Genomic DNA, 19,600 nt, shown 5'->3' with positions numbered 1-19,600 from the left:
TTTGTCCCCGTTGACTTACATTGAAATTGACTTGTGATTTGATTTTTGAAGGGAACTCTTCAGTATGAAAAATCTAAACGATTAGGCTGCTGCAATGCTCATATGGGCATCTGACTATTGTTTTAAGACATACTTGGACAATTGTGGACCCATCCTTTAAGGTTTGGGAGGGTTAGGATAAGGTTGGGTCCGGGGGGGGGGGAATTCAAAATAACGGACAAAACAAAAACACTAAAAACGAACCATATTTTAAACGCCACTGCGCGGCACCATTCAAACTCACCACTTGGGAAATGACATGAATAATAGTAATACATTGCTCAATATTTTTAGTGAACTTGTGTGTGTGTACGTGTGTGTGTGTGCGTCTCCCTCGCGCCCCACCTCCCTGCCCCCTCGTCCAATCAGAGAACCGTATGCAGCAGCAGCAGAGGAGCGGAGCGGGGAGACAGTGGGGGAGGGTCACGTGTGTACACACTGTAGGGCTCAGCAGCACTCCAGCAGTAGTAAAGTGTGCAGCGGACAGCCCCCTTTCAGAACAAGCCTCATCGAAAAGTTGAGAGATGAAGTCAGTCTTCACCGTAACGCAGTAACGCGGTTCCTTTTTGCTGGTGTTTAGGCGTTAAGAGCGCGTGGACTTGCCGAAGCGAGTATTTTAGGATGCGTGTTTGTGAAATGAAACGACTGAGAAATGCCAGTGGAAATGCAAGCGTTACATCCTGACCCAATGCCACCGTAGGTTTGTCACCGAGCCAAATCTATACGTTTCTGGTGAGTTGTCCTCTCTTTTCCTTTACTATCTGGACCCACTAATGAGACGCGGTTGCCTGTGATTCCCTCCGTGTAGTGGTAGAAACGTGACTTTACACTACTAGAGAGTATCTGCGCCAACAATAGCCGCAGACATGGCAGAATAATGGTGAAGCCGTGACAGCTATCCACGCTTTGATCGGTGCAGTCAAGTGTGATGGAGACACACGAAGTCCGCAATAACAAACCCGAACCACGGAAGCCTTGTTTGTTTTTCTTAGTTCTGCTCGAGTAGTTTTAACGACGCGTTTATATTTGGAAAAGAACACCTTGAAGATGTTTCTCACGGGATCAGCTTCTCTCTGGTGAAAAGAAAGTTCTGAGTTTATTCAGAGGTGCTGCTTCACGTTTCACGTTGTTTTAGACTTTAGCCCTTTGCATTAATAATAACCCATATCGTGTTCATATGACATCTGCCATTAGTGGGATGTCCTATGAGTGTGCTAAATTAATCATAATGATGTTTATAACCAGCAGTCTATTTGAGATGAAGCTTACTGTACATCTACTAATATATGGCCTTAAATCCCAGGCCATCAATGAGTCATTAGGCTGCTATATATATATATATATATTTAGCCTTGCAAAGTTGAATCATTAATAACATAAGGACATGCACTGCTTCATTATTCTACTCTACGGATATTCTTGGCTTGACATCTCTGTTTTGATGAATGACATCAGGACTTTTGATCAGCTTTTGAAGCCGCTATTTAATATATAATATTCCCCTTGGTAACTATTTATGTACCACTAATTATGGAAAGCAGAGGAGGCTGAGTGAAGGCGACTTTCTGACGAAGTAGTTCTGCTCAGATCATTCATACAGCTCGCCAAATGAAATGCTTCTTGAGATTTAGGCTTTGCACTTGTTGTTGTCCACTTGATCCATGTGACTGAGGGGGACATGTGGGCCGTGCCTTAATGGCAGTAAGCCTGCTTTGTGCTGACCAGTGAACTCCGACTTTGTTGATGTCTGTCTCAGTTCAACGTGTTTCCGAAAAGACACTGAGGAAGCTGTCTTGACTGGCCGTGACCCGAGCTTGACCAGAGTCTCAACCACTAGAACTTGAATATGAGGCAATACTGTTTTTACGAAACAATCGGTCAATTACATCATCAACATTTTGGACCTTTTTAGTTTTGTGATTAATAAGGAAAGGAATCCATTCAAAAGCAAGTTCCTTATTCCAGCGCTGTGACTCCATTCTATGGGGACTGATGATGATATTTGGAAAAATGTTGTGAATTATATTAAACCTTTCCACACCTCTGAGAGCTTAGTCATTTTAATTTGCAAAATGTTATGCAGCATTAGCATGCACCTGAAGTCAAATGGTTCGTTAATGCTCTCAGTTAATGGGCAGCAGAGAGACGCACTAGAACCAGAAAAGATTTTGTGACTTTCTGAATCATTTACATCTCTCATACTGTTAGTAGTGTAGTACTTCTGTGGGCAGGTACTTCAAACTGTACACTATTAATTGCTATAAAACTTTTGTGCATCAGATGTCATTGTGTCATACTTGACCGCTGAGTCACTTAATGTGTAAATGTGAGTCATTGTCTTTCTGTAGTATTTCTGCTGCTGCAGACGCAAGTAGCCAATCATGTGACATCACTCGGGGCTTTCTGAGAAGCGCCTGTAAATTCCAGTAAGGATATACGAGGGGTGTGGGCCCAGCATGTCACACTACTCCCATCAGCCCGCCAGATCTGGCTTCAAAACGCTAAGACGTCAAGCACATGGGCGTCACTCTGACGAGATCCCCCCCCCCCGGGAATATTTGACTTAACCACTTTTGACATGGAGTGGGGCAAAAAGTTCAGGCCGGGCTTAACCAAGTCTACGGCTGCGGTCTAAGTCATCAAGAGGAGCTCTTACAGCAGCTTAGGCTATTCTTACTCAGCCGTGTAATTGTACGTACGGCACCTTTATGCTAAGCCACCTTTCTCCTGGTTTTATTCACACCTACTCGCATGCATACTTCAATAACTCATTTGCATACTTAGATTACTGCATAATTATTGTCTATTGAGAAGTAACATGCCTCAGGAAGTATTAGTACACGCTATAATAACAGTTCTTCTGCTTATATGTTAACAGCATATCTTCACCCAACACCAACAACGCCACTTCCTTCTGTAGTTTTGGTAGAATCTGACAGTGACTTCAAATTGAAGTGGCACTTATTCCTCTGAACTCAAACAGACACAGCTCATACGGTATGACTAGGAGTCGACGTTTTTCTCTCACCTCGTCCGCCCCGTTTGTCCCGTCAGCAGAGTGGAAACGAGAGGTTTCATTCTCGTGGGCTGCTGGTGAAGTGTGCCGAGCTGAAGTGCAGTGAAAGTGGAGGTGGCCCACTGGGAGTTGATGCAGACGCTGCAAAGCTAGCAGTGGTTGTTCACAGACTTGGTATGAAAACCATGATTTTACAGTATTGTTTAGTGTGGGCTCCGTGTTTTCATTATTTGGTGACTTAGAGGAAATGCATAGGAGACCAATTGCTCTCTAATATTGTAGATACTGGCATTGTTTTCTCTATTCATGTGTCGTAACTATATTTTGCGTAAACTGTTCCATGAGTGGCCTGTTTTTAAGAGAGTGAAATCCCACAAGTGTTGAACAAAATATGTGTTTACATGCTATCAAGTTTCTGTCACTTCCAGTCAGTAAACGTGGGAAGTTGCGAGGTTTCAGTTTCCTCTATTCGCCCTTCAGTCCAGTACGCGTTGTGAATGCCGTGGCTTCAGTTTTCATCTCTACGTTCTCATCGGGTTGTAATTGTCACGGTCTTGCATCAAAGACTGTCGAAAGTCTAACAGGAAGCAAAGTATGTGGAAACAAACTGACACCAGTGCAACACAGACCCTTTCATGCAAAATATCAGGAGCGGCTCTCAGTAGCTGTGGCGTGAGCCGCACTGGTAATGAAAGGGTGGCTGAAGCGTCTGTACACAGCAGGTGCTAATGAGTGGGGACATCCAGCCTCAATGGACCGCGGTCTCTTTAATAATCACCAACTCCTTACGTCACTATCTCCTTAAGAGATCAGGGGTTGTTGTTAGGAGTGAAGAGCAAACAAACTTCCTGCAATCTACAACACATTCAGAGAAAAGGACGTAATCCACAGCTCGTTATGTCGAGGCCTGTTTAGTCAGTGAGTCACCGAGCTGCTTATGTTGGAGAGCCGTGTTTACGAGACGTCTGACTGGGGCTCCCGTCCCGGTGAAGAGTAACTCTACACGTTCTCCCTCCTTGATCCTGGTCCAGTCCAGCTCTGAGCTCTGAGGTCCAGCCTCCACTGTAGTCCCATTGCAGCCAATTGGAGTCGTGTGTAGAGGAGGGACTGAGCCATGTGTGTGTCTGTGCGTCTGTGTCTGAGGCTGAAGGCCAAAACAGCCCCTCTGTAGTGGTGTTACGTAAGAATGTTTCCCCTTTACTGGCGTCGTTACTCATCCTCCTGAAAACAGTTTCATTTTAAACATTTTTTTTATATTCTTAAGTTGATTTGCTCTTCAGGATCGTTCCCACATGTGAGAAAGTAACTTCCAAATGATCAGGGAGGAAATAAAAGGCAGTGAACTTGGATGACTTTTCACTGCAATCCTGCGATAGCCTTGTGATCTTCCACTTCCTTGACCAATGAATAATTTATTTAAAATGTCATGCATTAATAATGCAAGGCAGCATTGCATAAGCTTTTTTTCAAAACGTGCCGCCCTCGTCAAGCTTGATCCCAAACGCTCCCGACATGCGCATGGTTTTCTCTGACCCTGCCCGGAACTCCGACCCCGCGACTCGATCCTCTCTGACCCTCCGCCAGAGCTCGCTTCACATTTCACTCTTTATAAATCTCACCCATCACCACGCTCCCAAACCCCAGTCAACCTGAACACAAGGTCCATGTGCTTTAGAGTAGTAGCACCAAAGCAGTCTGTAAAAGTGTCAGGCAAGTAAAGTGTTTTTTTTTTATTTATCAGGCTGCTGACTGCACAGCTAGCGATGCCTCAGCATGAGAGAGAGCGAGAGAGAGAGCAGCAGAGCGAGACAGGAAAGGCTTGCAGTGGCATCGAACACTTGCTCTTTCCAGTGTGAGGGGAAGTGGTGCACTTTGAGGTTAGGCTAGCAAACGAAACACATTGTGAGCCGTTTGTATTCAGCCAGTCAGATGCAGTGAAGTGAAATTAACAGTGTTACCCGGGGCATAATGGCTGAGCCGTGGCCGACGTGTTACGGCCTTGTTTGCTCCTCTAGCCAGCATGGAAACCAAAAACAGAGAGGGGCCCCCATGGAATATACTATTCAAAACTATGTTTTCAGAAGCGTGTTCTCGTTAGCTTAGAATGAGCCCTTCATATCGACATAGGGAGAGGCTGCCGTGCACCGCCATGTTCTTACAGTCGTGATTTTTGTCAATATTACATGGCTCTCATTATCACTGGGTAATTGATAAACTGTGACGTTTACCCTCTGTTCTGTGACTAACTCCTGTCTCCCTCCCTCTCTGCCTGCAGGCGACCCATTGAGAGACCTGACCCGTGTGGGAGCCCAGCGATGTGGCTCTGCACGGCTTACAATGAGACGGACACCAGCGTGGACTTCCGGCTCTGCCAGGACTTTGGCCTCATCCTGTCCGTGTTCTCCCTCATCTACCTCCTGGTGTGCTTCCCGTTGGGGCTGTGCTACAACGTGCTGCTGGTCGTGGTCAACCTCTCCAACAAGGTGTCCATGACCATGCCGGATGTTTATTTCGTCAACATGGCCATCGCGGGCCTTGTGCTCAACCTGGTGGCGCCCGTGGAGCTGCTGAGCTCCACCTTCACCCGCTGGCACGCGTGGGAGTACAACAACGAGGTCTACATCACCCTGCTCATCCTCTTCAACATCTCCTCTCTGGTCATCATGTATTCCACCACGCTGCTCAGTCTGGACTACTACATCGAGCGGGCGCTGCCGCGTACCTACATGTCCAGCGTGTACAACACCAAACACGTGTGTGGGTTCATCTGGGGCGGCGCGGTGCTCACCAGCTTCTCTTCGCTGCTCTTCTACGTGTGCAACCACATCTCCACCAAGATGGTGGAGTGCTCCAAAATGCAGAACAAGGAGGCAGCGGACGCCATCATGATGTTCATCGGCTACGTGGTTCCAGCTGTGGCCGTTCTTTATGCCTTTGTGCTCATTCTGCGCATCAGGAAGGAGTCCACGCCTCTGGACCAGGACTCGGCTCGCTTGGACCCTTCTATCCACCGACTGCTGCTCGCCTCGGTCTGTGTACAGTTTGTACTGTGGACCCCGTACTACATGACCCTGTTGGTACACACTGTAGCCGGTGCACCGGGGTACATTAGCAACGCACATTACTTACCGACATATTATTTCTTGAGGTGTGTGTCTAAGCTGCTGGCTTTCTCCAGCAGCTTTGCGATGCCGCTCATGTATCGGCAGATGAACAAAAACTTCTCCAACAAGCTTCAGCGGCTGCTCAGGAGGCTGCACTGCAGAGACCAGTCCTGCCCTCACGAACGCTCAACAGTGCAGCAAGTGGTGACGTGAGACCCCCCGCTCCCCCCTCGTCAACCTCTTGGCGTAGCCGGCACTTATCTCCCCACTACGGAGCCAGTATCTGAGTGAGCTCCCTCGCTGTGTTAAGAGCGACGTAGCTAACTGGAATTTCCTGTCACCTTCCAGAACTTGATCTGATCTATCCAGGCTCCGCAGTGAGAGGACAAACCAAGCAAAAACCACTAAGTGCTGTTATTTTTGTGGTCACTGAGTGAAGCTCTCCACTGAGATACTTGAGCGTCTAGTTTGTGGGCAGTAAAATGGCACAATCAGCTGATAACTACCCAGCGTTTTTCACACACACACACACACACACTCATGAAATATCTTGTTAGCAGGGGACTCTCAAGCACTCTACCACGGCAGTGCATGCAGCTCCCCCGATACGGGTGTGTTGTGAATATCCTGCTGACAGTGTGCAGGTTTGACCGCATGACCGCCTAAATTTCACTGTCGAGTCACGATATGCTACTAGGTAGGTTTTAAGTTCAAACTACTGAATAAATGATGCACGATGCGTTCTCCTATCACACAAGCAGAAAACCAGTTAGCTACAAATAAATAATCACGTAGTTATTTTGTTTAACAATAAACTGTAGAATGCATTGATGGATGGTGGGTCAGTATATCAGTGACCCACCACAGCTAATGAACTTGCATTGCATGTGTCAACATCACATTGTGCGCTGACAGTAAACGTCAGTGTTTGCTGCCCTCAAACGAGAGGCCTTGATCACTTGAATGAGAAGACTGTTCAACCTTTACAGAGCGGGAATTCCCTTTTTACTTCAATGTGTTGATGAGTGATTCCTCGTTATCACAGTAAATCATTGTCACATTTTAACGGTAGAGTACAATATGAACGGTCTCTTCATTTCAAAAGTTCTTTTCTTTCTTGACACCAGTACTGCCCTAAAGCTAGACGTAGGTGCTGCTACGAAGAGGCGTTCTCACTTCACTTTGAATAAATTGAGTTGTGAGGTTTCGACAGGCTCACAGGCATCTGTCAAGCTCCACTACAAATATCATCAAGTATATGAATATACATCAACGTCACTTTGAAGTCACACAGTACCACATGAAATGCTCGTATAAAGCTCGTATTCAGACATAACCGGTGTACCTCTTGTGATCTCTGAAATCACATCACCAGCCATAAGCAGTTCAAATCAACTCCTTCAGCTTCAGCCCACGATGAGTTTGTTGAGGAGTCACACATGGAGAGCCTCACCCGGGGTCAGTGAAGTCCCACCGTGTCACAGAGAGGGCCCCGGGGAGGTGGCATGTGCATTCCCTGAATTGTTTGAGTGCTTGGAAGGTTTTGCGCAGTAAAAATATGAAGCCGTGCCGCGTCACTCGAGAGGCGCTATCACAACCTTCACAGATTCTAAATGACTCGCCTGTCGATCACCTGCCGACCGCACGCTTTGATGCACAACTGTAACGCCGCCCATATCCAGTGAGGTCATCTGCTCGTTTGATGGTAGAGCTGCTTTGCTAGTGGTGGTGAACCCCAGTTATGAAGTGAAAAATATATAGAAAACCTGCTTTTGCATGAGTGTATCGCTGCATCGCTGCGTTTGTGTAGTTTTGTTCTGTGCTTTCTGGATTAGAGGGCCAGTGTTGTAATCATGCTGTGAAGAGAAACAGCAGCGGGGGGGGGGGGGGCATTCACTTGAAGAGAAATGGAAAGTGGACACACTGTTATATTCACTCACAGACAACAATCAATGAAGGGTGCTTGTGTTTGTGGAGTTTTAACTTACACCTTTAAATTAACAATAAAGCTGAAATTGTTGGGCTGTAAAATGTGAAACAGTGTTCAACATTTAGATTTTCGCTGCACAGCCCCGCCCTCGTTGTGTGTATCTGCAGTCAATCAGTTAGAAGTACTGTTTATTTTCAACTGAGTCTGTGTGTTTACATTATGTGCTACAGTATGATGAAAAAAACAGAAAGAACATGTACGTATGGTGACACAGTTAATCATTATTTGAACCCAGTTCAAAGTCCCAAAGCTTCCTGTTCATCGAGGATTGGAAGGCAAACAGGAGCACACATGGTGGGATGAGTCAAAGTGCGTGGCGGTCTGAAGGAGGACATTCAAGCAGCTTTTGTTAACATGGTGTCTATTTTATATAACGTTAGAGATTGCAGTTACCAAAACACCAACTTTTATTTAATCAACAATGACACTTGATTTATCGTGACTAGAATTGAGTGCTTCACAGTTTTCTCATTATGTGACACTTGAACATGTTCCCGTACGTTATTGCAGTTAATCTGGAAAGAACTGATATTTATTTTTGTGAAGAGACATGTAACTAAAAGGCATCCAACAAAAATCTAAACTTAATATTTTGATCATTAAAAAAAAAACAGTTAGGTGGATTGAAATTCAGTTTTGGATCTGAATTTGCATCAGACTACAAAAAAATGAATGTCAACGGATTGTTGGAGGATAAATAAAAGTCCCTTCTAACCTTACCGTGTTGCTGCAGCTCCACCTGTAGGCAAAACACCACCACCCAGTGAAGAAGGCTTGGAGTTGATATGTGCCATCTAAATGTGGTTGCAATTGCACAAGAAGGCCTCACTTTTAGCACTAAAATTCAAATGTTTTTTAATTTCGTTTTCGAAATATCTTGCTGAGAGACGGGACTTATTTCTTGGCAGAGAGAATAATTAACAATCACCACTAATGGACCGACTGCACGATGCAAACAACCAGCAAATGAAGCTTCATTAAATTGGGCTCAAAATCACACCAGACTCGGATGACTGCTCAGGTCTTAAGTTTGGTTTATTATTTGAGAGGGGCCGTGATCTCATACCAGTGCGAAGACATTGGAGCAATAATCACTGAGTTCAGTTAAACTGCTGAAACACACATGAAGACCAGAAGTGTAGAAACGCCCTCAAAGCTCTCGCGTGTCCAAAGTGTGCAGCTGCATTTTATCTATTTGAACGGCAAAACCTCAGAAGTCCAGATTAAACCACTTTCAGATGTGATGCTTTTTGTGACTGTGTATGCAAGTGTATGTGTATAATACAAAACAGTGTGTATATATATATTGTATGTGAGAGATTTACAAGAAGATACAACGCTCTTTCAAAAACACAGTGTTATTTTCTGAGAGATATATATATTTAGATTCTGTAAGTGATCTACTCTATTGTCAACTGAGTCCAAGACTGATTAAACAATAAACTAACTATTGGCACTCCTCCTTATTTCAATGAAACTGACAATATTCAAGATGAAACTATTTTGAAACATCTGCTCTGCAGTCTGTTGTGTAAAGGCTGTTTGATATGATTAATGCCAAATGTATTTTAAAAGTTAACCAAATTTGACAAGTTTGTTGGAGACAGAACTTGCAAGTGTTGCTTTGTTCCCAAATATGTCCCTTGAAATGGAAACTATTCTATTCTCACTTTACTTTTTTTATTTGAAGAAGACTGACTGCACGACTCAAGTCAAAATACTGTTAATCCGAGCTCCTCGGCCCAGTGATCGGGTCAGGATGGTGGGCAGCGAGGTTCCCCCTCCCTGTGAGCTGCAGTGACAGTGGGAGTGAGGTCGCCACACGCTAACAGCAGACTGCTTGTGGCGAGGCCCTTCAACCACGCCACTCTGACTGGGGAAAATAACAGCGGTCCAGGCATTCTGGGAATTGTTTTGTCTTCTGTGGGTCTGAACATCCAATACTGCTGCTATTCTCAGTGAAAACAATGTTGTGTAGGCTACGTCTGATAACAATGCTGCACACTGAGAGCTGTGTGAACGCCTGCAAGTAGGAACTGAAAAGAACAGTGCTGCAACAGGAAGCTAGGAGGGTTGAGGTGAAGAGGTGAAAATCTAACTTGTAATTAGATGGGTTACAATAGATGCAGAGGTGAGGACCATGGAGGAGTGCATCAGCTGTTGCCGCTGCTAGAATCAGACACAGCAACAGTAACATTTGATTGCACAATACTGTATATATTTTCAACATCTTTGGAGGAGCCAAACCACAGAGCAAACAGAAGAGGTCCAACAGGAGGAGGGGGAGCTCTTGAATTATATGTCCTACATCTGGAAATGATATGATAATGGAGTGAATTGAACATGGTTGTCATGGTTCCTCTGAGGTCTGGAGTTGCAGGGTTTTCACTTCATTGTGTTGGATCAAGCAAACAACACGCAAAGGACACAAAACATCAGTCAGCGCAGTTACAATGTGTATTTATGTGCTATTTTTCATTTTCTTATCGAGCAGGAAACCAATGATGTGACGGGGCTGGATTCCTCTCAGATGTAATACGGCTGAAAGAGTTTGACATCATTCGTCTGTAAATGCACCGGTCACAAGAACTAGGTCGTAATCAACCAATAGAGTACTAATAATATGTTGTTGTTGTTTTAACCAGAGTTACTTTCTTGTCCTTAGGCTACTGTCTAATTATGCTGATTATAGCTATGTGCCAGGCAACCAGTGGAGATTCCGGAGCAAGGCTAGTTGTTTCCCCGTTCCCAGGATTTATGCTAAGCTAAGCTAACTGGCAGCTAGTGTGGGTAATGTATTTTTAGAAACCTTTTTTGTTATATTTGTTGAAATTATCTTTACACCCCTACATCAATAAATCAAATGCTCTGACAAAAAAACATCTTCCCAGAGCGACAAACACAGACTTTGTCGTGCCCTTCGGCCTCTGATACGACGCACCAGACACTCTGTACGAGACACACCAGGCTCTAAGTACCTACAACTTTAACCAATCCGGACTCACCGGAGTCCTCCACGAGCTGCTAGCTTGACAGCTGTGATGCTAACAATAGCCACTTTTGTTGTTTACATTCATCATTCTCATCATCACACAACTTTTGGAGTTTGTGCTGCTAGTTTCTTTCATTGGGAAACAGTTGGCAAGACTCGGCTGGGTTTTTGGGTTGGAAAACGTTTTTAATCGTACTCGTGCTGGCTTCTCCATACCGACCCAGTAATCGGATATGAGTGGTATCAATCATCTCATCTTATACAAGTTTAATAGTATATTTCCATAATGTAAATTTCTTTCTAAACTCTTAATATACAAGAGGATATCTGGTTTAAATAAGTACAGAAATGAAGCTGTGTGCGGTCAAAATGAAGGTTTTGCGTCATTTTTGCGTTGCATCAGGAAAAGCTCTTAACTGTCAAAGCATCCATCTGGGAATATGGTAACGCTGACAGAGCACAATTTTTAATGTGCTACATTTAGTCTTCATGTTGTTTTTCTCCTTTAGTTCATCCAGACCTAAATTATTTGGGTCAACTTCAGTCTAACATAACATCAGACCACCTAGTAGCCAGAACATTTGGCTTGTAGCTCCAAATGTTTTATCTGGCTGTTGACCAGATTTCACACACACACACCCTTAGACCACCATTGTTTTTCTTAATGTGGGTCAAATTGGGCTGCAGAATGTAATGACAAGAACAAGGTGAAACAGTTCACAGTTTTTTAGAAATCCGTCTCACAATGTGATCCGAGAGGGAATTATACTCGTGTAACAAAACGTTTAATATAAATAAATTCAGATAGAAAAGGTTGGACATTTTAAGCAACCGTGTCTCCTACAAAATGATGTTCCCATACAATTACACTGCACTCTCTGTTACCTTTCCAGGGAAATTTATTTTCTCCTAGATTACGGCCACATAAAACCGTTTGAAACGCGTGGAAGCGTTGTAAATTCAAACAAAACAATGAACGCTACAAAACTACCTTGTTAGGTTTAGGCAACAAAACTGCTTGATTAGGTTTAGTAAAAAGAACATAATGGTTTGGCATACAATGAATACCAAAATTGAAGCAAAACTTATGTTTAGGCAACAAACTTGGTACTATCACACGGGACACAAACAGCAGTCTCCTGGGTTTGTGTCCACCTTCCTGCACTTCCGTGAATTCATTTAAAACTTGTGTTTGATACATGAAAAGCAAACATAATCCGTGAATATTTTTTCCTTAAAAATGCAATTCACAATGCAGTTTTGACCGGGTTTTGAGTGTACACACTGGAAAAAGAACAGGGGAAATGAGTCAAATATAATGAGATCAAATAAAAAAGACCACATGATGTAAAGCCGAGCTGGTTCTGATCCCGAGTCGGATTTAACCAAAGCCATAACATAGATAAAAGAGGTAGAATACGTTTGAACTGATCACTGTCCTGCATCTAAAACGTACTCCTGAGATTGGTGAACAGAATAATACTGCTGCAGTTCTTGTCTCCAATGTTGTCCTTGACATGTTTAAATGCTTCCACCATATGAATCCTGCAGAACAGAGCAGAGACTTGAGAAAGGAGCCTTCATCTTTGACCCACCACATCACTTCAGCTCTGGGGAGATAAGTGGACCAGGGGGGCAGATACTTTAAAAACAATCCACCCTTCCTCCCCTGCCACTCCTGTTCTTTACTTTTCCTCTTCAGAAAAAAATAAAATACACGAACAATAAAATTCCAGCATCAGCTAAATATCAAAAATGTCCCTTGAAGCAGTGCAGAGGAGCTGCACTGTGCAGGATGTTCCATTCAGAGGTTGTGGTTGTGGCTGTGGGAGATGTTAGATGGAGCCAGAAGCACTTCAGACTGGTAAGTGGAGGCAGATGAGGGTGATGTACCCTCCTGCTCTAGACCTCCCACTTTCCCTCTCCCGACCACAAGCAGTTAAACCCCACAACGTCCCATTAACAGCACTGGTAATGTTGTCTTGTTGATTAGATGTCACTCGGTGGAGTTTTTTTTTTTTCATTGGTAGATAGCCCCTTTTTTATACAAGAAAACAAACGTTATTATCATAATATCTTTTCAGCATTATGGTATGATTTCATGGTTATCATAATAAAACCGAGACCAACGCAAATGTTGGATCCTCCTTGTAATTTACCGTATAATCCAATAATCGAGCCCTCGGCTTCTTTGAATGTCACTCACCTCACCATTCTCAGCACCTCTGACTGTGGAGTGATGTTCATATTCTCATCACCTTGCCAAACATCATTCACTGTTGATGCCAGTGGGCCACCCAGTGGACATGAACAGGGAGTGCATCCTGTCTCTCAAACTCTCAGCAAAGGACTGCCGTTGGAGAGGTCTGATAGAGGAGTAGTTGAAGCACAATGCGTCAATTCAGAGCCATAAATCATGAAGAGGCAAAAGTCCTGAAGGTAGATGATGTGCCATGTAGGTGACAGAAGAAGACATAGAAAAGAACAACCTGCCGCTTTGAATAATGTTTGCTGCAACACACCTCATTACTTCTTCAAGTTGTTTATATCACCCTTTCCTCTCACACATCATTTCATTCAGTTTCAGCACATGCAGGATCCTTTTTCTGAGAGTATATTTTCCAGATTAGGATCACTGTTTAGTTAACCCTAGCTTATTTAATCAGTTACTTGGAAGTGATTTATAATGTGGAGTCAATGCCACAACTCCTCTTTTTAGCCTTTTTTAGGCAGAGTTAAATACCAAGACTGCTCTGCTGGGCTTCAAACTGTAGTATATACTTTGTTTGACTTGTTTGACTGTAACATGTATGTCGAAGATATGTTTCCACCAATATTAAATCAAATGTAACCCATTTTACCTGCTCTGCTTCAGTGCTGCGTTTGACTAACACTCGCTTCATTAACTTGGTCTCATCTAACGCCATCAGGGGAATGTGGACACTCTCCTCGCTTTCTTCTCCTCTTCCCTCCTCTCTTTGACAGTCTCTAGCACCTGTTCACTGACTGACCTTCACATCCACACTTTCCCCTTATCTGTGTGAAGTCATGCGGGCTGAATAACTGAGATTATCTAACTGAGAATAACTTGATGTATGACCCAGACTTTCTGCTCTCAGCTGCTGAATCGATTTTCTACCACAACTAAAACCTCTTCTTCTAACCCACAGATTCAATTCTCTCCTGTTGCCTCGCTTTCAAAAACCCAAACTGCTGTTTGTGCCAGCAAGGCCACCAGCTGCCACCATTTATTTATACTTGAGCTTTTTTGCTCTACCTTTCATACTTATCTTTTCCTGTAAATAATAATACATGTCTGAGGACTAAAATGTTCAAAGCCAGCTTTTCTTGGAGTATTGAATGTATACATTTACACAACAGTGTTCAGTGATGTATTTTGATCACCTTGAAAACCCCAAATCATTTTGAGAGGGCATGAAGGTAAATTGATTGATTGTTTAGACCAATCCGCCACCCGATGCCAAAAGGATGCAACAACAAAATAAATGCTTAATGTTCTCTCTTCCTCATCGGCACTAAATCGACAGATATTGTCCTCAGTTATTCCCCATAACTCGGTAATCGAGTAAAATATATCAGGAATATCTTATAATTTCTTTTACTGGAAAGCCCAGAATTAAGTAGAACATTTCCAGTTTCCCCCACTTTTTAAAACATGATTGAGGTAATTTTCTTAAAGCAACCCGATTGGACTGTTGACAGACTTGTGAAATGTCACATGAGTATAGCAGAAACAAGCGGGCAGGCTGTTGACCATTTAAATAGACCGCCTTATTACAAGGGTGCATTGATATAAACAGAAGAGGATGTCATGTGTGTAACATTGCATTGCAGTTGACTGCCTGAACTAGCTTTTCAACTTTTCAAAAGTTGCCTCTGTAACCTGTAAATCCCAAATTGTACCCCACTATACCAAGAACTCTGTCCACCGTGTCCAAGCTTGAGTTGTGGACATCGAGAGTGCTGTGACCTGTCCTGTCTTCACTCACTCCACTGGCTGTCTGTTGTTGATGCATGACATTCAAATCCCTGGAGCTGGTGCACATAGCGCTGCCAAAGGAGCTGCAACCCCAAACCTCCAGGCAATGATCCAGCCCTGGCCTTGACTTCTCTCTGGCTGTCAATGGATGAAGTGACCTTCCCACCATGTGAAGACCTCAGAGTCACATTCTGTCTTTTGGAGGCAAAACTGTAAATTCTTGTTGTCATGGACCCTTGTGTCCAGTGCTTTCCTTTCATCCTGATGAGATGCTCCTAGTCTCAATGATTTCATCCATTTCTGTCTTAACATTTTTCAAATATGTTGGGTTCCAAGTTGTTTCGACTACCCACTGCAACCTTTGCAGCTGCATACTGATCATTTGGGAATAAACCTACTATGATATCAATAGATAATGTAGGGGTCAATATAGTGCTTTGACATGATGCAGCCTGCTCCATATCAATATATATATAGCTCTTTTGTCACAGATGGTTATTGTATGTCTGCAATTATTGCAGGCATTTGCAGTTAACGCCACCCGGCTGCCAAAGACATTACACTAGCCAACACCACATCAAACAGGTCTCCATAGCCACAGTTATTGGATGCAGAGATTGGTTCAGATTATGTTAATGTTACTCCTTTCCCAGAAGCAAAGGGTCTGTTCTGTTTCGCCCTTATTGAGAGTGAAGGCTCAGGGTGTTTTAGCCTTATCTAAATGTAATTGCGGTATTGAGAATGAAGAGTAAATAAGAATGGTTTCATGTGTTTTGTTGTGGGGAATCAATAATCGATACAGCTCAGTAGATAAGTTATCTATCAAACATATTGATGGGAAAACTAAGAAAGGTCTTGTGCGGTGTGTTTACACGGTCTTAAGACTAAGAGCCAGTTGAGCAAATACTGCATAAATATATAAGTGCATGGTTTCCATAACAACACAACCTGGTCGAGGTAAACTCCACGCTTCTCATTTACTCTCCAAACTTTACTTTGTCCCGGCTAATTCAGTTGCTGGATCTTTTCAGATGATCCGCAGACACCTGGAATCCCAAACTGGGCGAGAAAGAAAAAGAAATCTGATGAAGCACGGTAACAAACCGAAGATGACAGATCATCTCCTGCCTCTGTGTCTCTCCCTCCTCTCCTCTCCAGACAGGGTTGGGCCAAACAGCAGGTGGTGCAGAAGAGAAGCCCGGACATGAGATTTACAAATCTCTGGCTCTCAGACCTCTGCACCGGACAAGCATGGAGGAGCAAAGAATCCCACATTTTAAAAAGTAAGTGCTGCTTTTGACATCTTTTCTATTATTTGTGGTTATGGAATAGAGCTTTATGTGATTTATATCATTGTCACGTTTTAAAAACAAGGATAGTTTGCAAAAGGTTTACAGGTGATAACTATATGGATTTGTTCATTTGAGGTTAATGTGGTGGTGTTCAGTTTCAGTGTGGATGGGGCAAACCCTCGTGTCCTGGGAACCCAGTTGAATAATAAGTTATGCGTTATGTCATTAACTAGTTCTATATCTTTCTCCATTACATGTCTGAAGTGGCTGGTTGTAGTTTCTGAGAGAAACAGGTCTCAGGTCTCACTGATTTTGGTAGAATAGATGAAGATCAAAACAAGCTCAAAACCGAAGAACTGTTTCAAAAATGATTTAAATCTGTTTTTAAATATCCTTTCCTGCTATTAGAAAAGGATACCTTAGGATTCAGATATCAGGGACTACATTTTTGGTGACAAGATAACTTGTTTAATTACAGGAATATTCGACTCCATTATATTATATTATCTACTTATATGATAAATAGAACTGTGTGAGCTTTTGTGGAGGTTTTGAACTCTCCCTATAGTTAAAAAGAAAAAGGCTGCATGCTACTAATGTTGTGATCATGATTATTTATTTATTGGAGGATTTAAAAACTATGGCAAAAAAAAGTATTTGTAAGATTTCCAGCCATATGCATGAATTTTGCTTCCATGTGCATGCATGTGCTGAATTACTGCTATGAAGACGACTGTTGATAAGAATGCATTAATATTGCAGACGGTCTCCCCTGGAGGAAATAAAACCCAAAAGGCTGTGATGTTTGCTAAAGGTCATGTTTGCCAAACAGAAAACAGTCCTTCTATCACCGGAGAAAGTCACAGATTTTGGGCCTGAAAATCATCAACCGAGGAAGAGGACTGTTAGTAACGTAAAAACATCTTTGTATTATATACATTCAGAACTGAGTGTGATGTGTGTCGACTTGAGCCATAAAAACACAGAGGTTTGTTAAATGTTAATTACAAATATATTTTCATCTTGCCAATTAAAAGTCATCAAGTCTTCACAAACCGTCTCGAGTGATTGGCCGAGGATTTCTAAGGAGGATTTCAATGCATCTGTTTAAGCCTGCATCTTGAATGTTAATGTGCTTACTTAGTTGTCTGCCATCCATTTTAGACCCCTTTAAAGGTCTGCCTCCAAAGTGGACCTGTTTCATTTAAATACTTGATCTTAAGATGTTAAAGTGTTTTGTAAAACAAGTGCTGTTCATCGTAGTTATTCTCATTTAACTGCACACAACATTGCTTCTTTTTTTCAAGTCTGTGCTCCTAATTGATTTTTGTTTTCCTCTCCTCTCCACAGCTCAGGTGTCACAGCAATAGCGTCTCTGGCCGAGGCTCTCTGAATAAAGATGCACATGGACTTGGACGGACAAATCAGATGACTCAAAAGAAGAGAAAGAAGTCCAGCCTCTGATCTCAGGACCACAGTTTGTGATGATGTGAGTCCTCAGGTTGCAGAGACCATTTTAAGACATGGAGGTGCTTCTGTTTTGTGTTTGGAACCTATTGATAGATGAACCTTGATGTCAACATGAGGTCAAAGAAACAGTAACCATTTTGTTCCACTCACCTGACTTCTGTCAGCATGCCAACACAGCATAGATGACTCACCCTTTAAAGAGACATCAGTGGGAACTAACATTGTCTAACGATGTAGCAGCTACAGGTGACTTGCATGTGGCCCACGATTCAAGACAGTCCAATTTCAGTCAGTATGGAAGTGCAAACAACCTCTCTGGTCTGGATATATGTTAACAGTACAGAACAACTGAACACTTCGAATGAGAACAACACAACAGATTTGATTGAAGACTCAGACAAATACCAATCTTACATCATTGGTCTCTTCCTGTCCTGCCTGTACACCATCCTCCTCTTTCCTATTGGATTTATTGGTAACATCTTAATCCTGGTGGTGAACCTGAACCACAGAGAGAAGATGACCATCCCCGACCTTTATTTTGTCAACCTGGCTGTAGCCGACCTCATCCTGGTGGCGGATTCTCTTATTGAGGTGTTCAATCTGAACGAGAAATATTACGACTACGCTGTCCTCTGCACCTTCATGTCCCTGTTCCTGCAGGTCAACATGTACAGCAGCATCTTCTTCCTCACGTGGATGAGCTTTGACCGATACGTTGCCTTGGCCAGCTCCATAAGCAGCCGCCCGCTGAGGACTATGCAGCATGCCAAGCTCAGCTGTGGCCTCATCTGGATGGCTTCCATCCTGGCCACCCTGCTCCCCTTCACCATTGTGCAAACCCAGCACAGGGGCGAGGTGCACTTCTGCTTTGCCAACGTCACTGAGATTCAGTGGCTGGAGGTTACCATTGGCTTTTTGGTGCCCTTCTCCATCATTGGTCTATGCTACTCTCTGATTGGGCGAATCCTCATGAGGGCCCAGAAGCACCGTGGGCTGTGGCCACGGCGGCAGAAGGCCCTGCGCATGATCGTGGTGGTGGTTCTGGTGTTCTTCATCTGCTGGCTGCCAGAGAACGTCTTCATCAGCATCCAGCTGCTGCAGGGCACAGCTGACCCATCGCAGCAGACTGCTACCACCCTGTGGCATGACTACCCACTCACAGGCCACATCGTTAACCTGGCAGCTTTCTCCAACAGCTGCCTCAACCCCATTATCTACAGCTTTCTAGGAGAAACCTTCAGGGACAAGCTGCGTCTCTTCATTAAGCAGAAGGCCAGCTGGTCAGTAGTGAACCGCTTCTGCCACCACAGCCTCGATTTACACCTCTCTGTCAGGGGCGAAGTGTCAGAGGTGTGACTATCAAGAAGAGGGACAATTGTTATCAAACTGAGTCCATTGAATATGGTAAAAAAAATCTTCACATCAAAGTGATGTATCACCCAGTGGGATATATGACCTCAGCTTTCTTCACCTGTTATTTAGCTTTGCCTCATAGTTGTACAGTTAAACCCGCTCACTTTCTGAACAAAAACATAAGGCCACCAAGAATGTAGCCAGCGGGCAAGTATAACTAATGGTCAGATGAGTGTCAGAGGAGAGCAGCCTTTGTTTGAGACGGATAATAATGAAATCTAATCAGACTGTTTCATCTTTAACAGAGGGGTCATTTCAGTTAAAACCCACATGTAATATCA

General features: G+C 43.5%; 2 protein-coding genes across 3 annotated transcripts; both read left to right on the top strand.

The window, feature by feature from the left end:
- Positions 1–495: 495 nt before the first annotated feature.
- On the top strand, positions 496–9,597 carry gpr146 (G protein-coupled receptor 146). 2 transcript variants are annotated; one of them, XM_076086394.1, is made up of 2 exons: positions 496–771; positions 5,331–9,597. In XM_076086394.1, the coding sequence occupies exon 2, from the start codon at positions 5,371–5,373 to the stop codon at positions 6,370–6,372; it is 1,002 nt and encodes a 333-aa protein (XP_075942509.1). In that variant the 5' UTR covers positions 496–771; positions 5,331–5,370; the 3' UTR covers positions 6,373–9,597. The 2 variants fall into 2 exon arrangements, with proteins under 2 accessions (XP_075942509.1, XP_075942510.1); XM_076086395.1 differs by lacking the exon at positions 496–771 and adding an exon at positions 2,974–3,229.
- An 8,561-nt stretch (positions 9,598–18,158) lies between these two features.
- gper1 (G protein-coupled estrogen receptor 1) lies at positions 18,159–19,262 on the top strand. Its single transcript, XM_076081361.1, has one exon. The coding sequence runs from the start codon at positions 18,159–18,161 to the stop codon at positions 19,260–19,262; it is 1,104 nt and encodes a 367-aa protein (XP_075937476.1).
- Positions 19,263–19,600: the final 338 nt, after the last annotated feature.

The sequence above is a fragment of the Anarhichas minor genome, unplaced genomic scaffold (assembly GCF_050575085.1).
Source record: "Anarhichas minor isolate MPS153535 unplaced genomic scaffold, ASM5057508v1 ptg000007l, whole genome shotgun sequence".
In the NCBI taxonomy this organism is placed as follows: Eukaryota; Metazoa; Chordata; class Actinopteri; order Perciformes; family Anarhichadidae; genus Anarhichas; species Anarhichas minor.
The sequence above is the reverse complement of the archived record's forward strand: the minus strand, read 5'-3'. Positions and strand labels throughout refer to the sequence as shown.

Excerpts from the sequence above, each read along its gene's own strand:
- gpr146 (XM_076086394.1), top strand. The coding sequence starts at position 5,371 with ATGTGGCTCTGCACGGCTTACAATGAGACGGACACCAGCGTGGACTTC.
- gper1 (XM_076081361.1), top strand. The coding sequence starts at position 18,159 with ATGTGGCCCACGATTCAAGACAGTCCAATTTCAGTCAGTATGGAAGTG.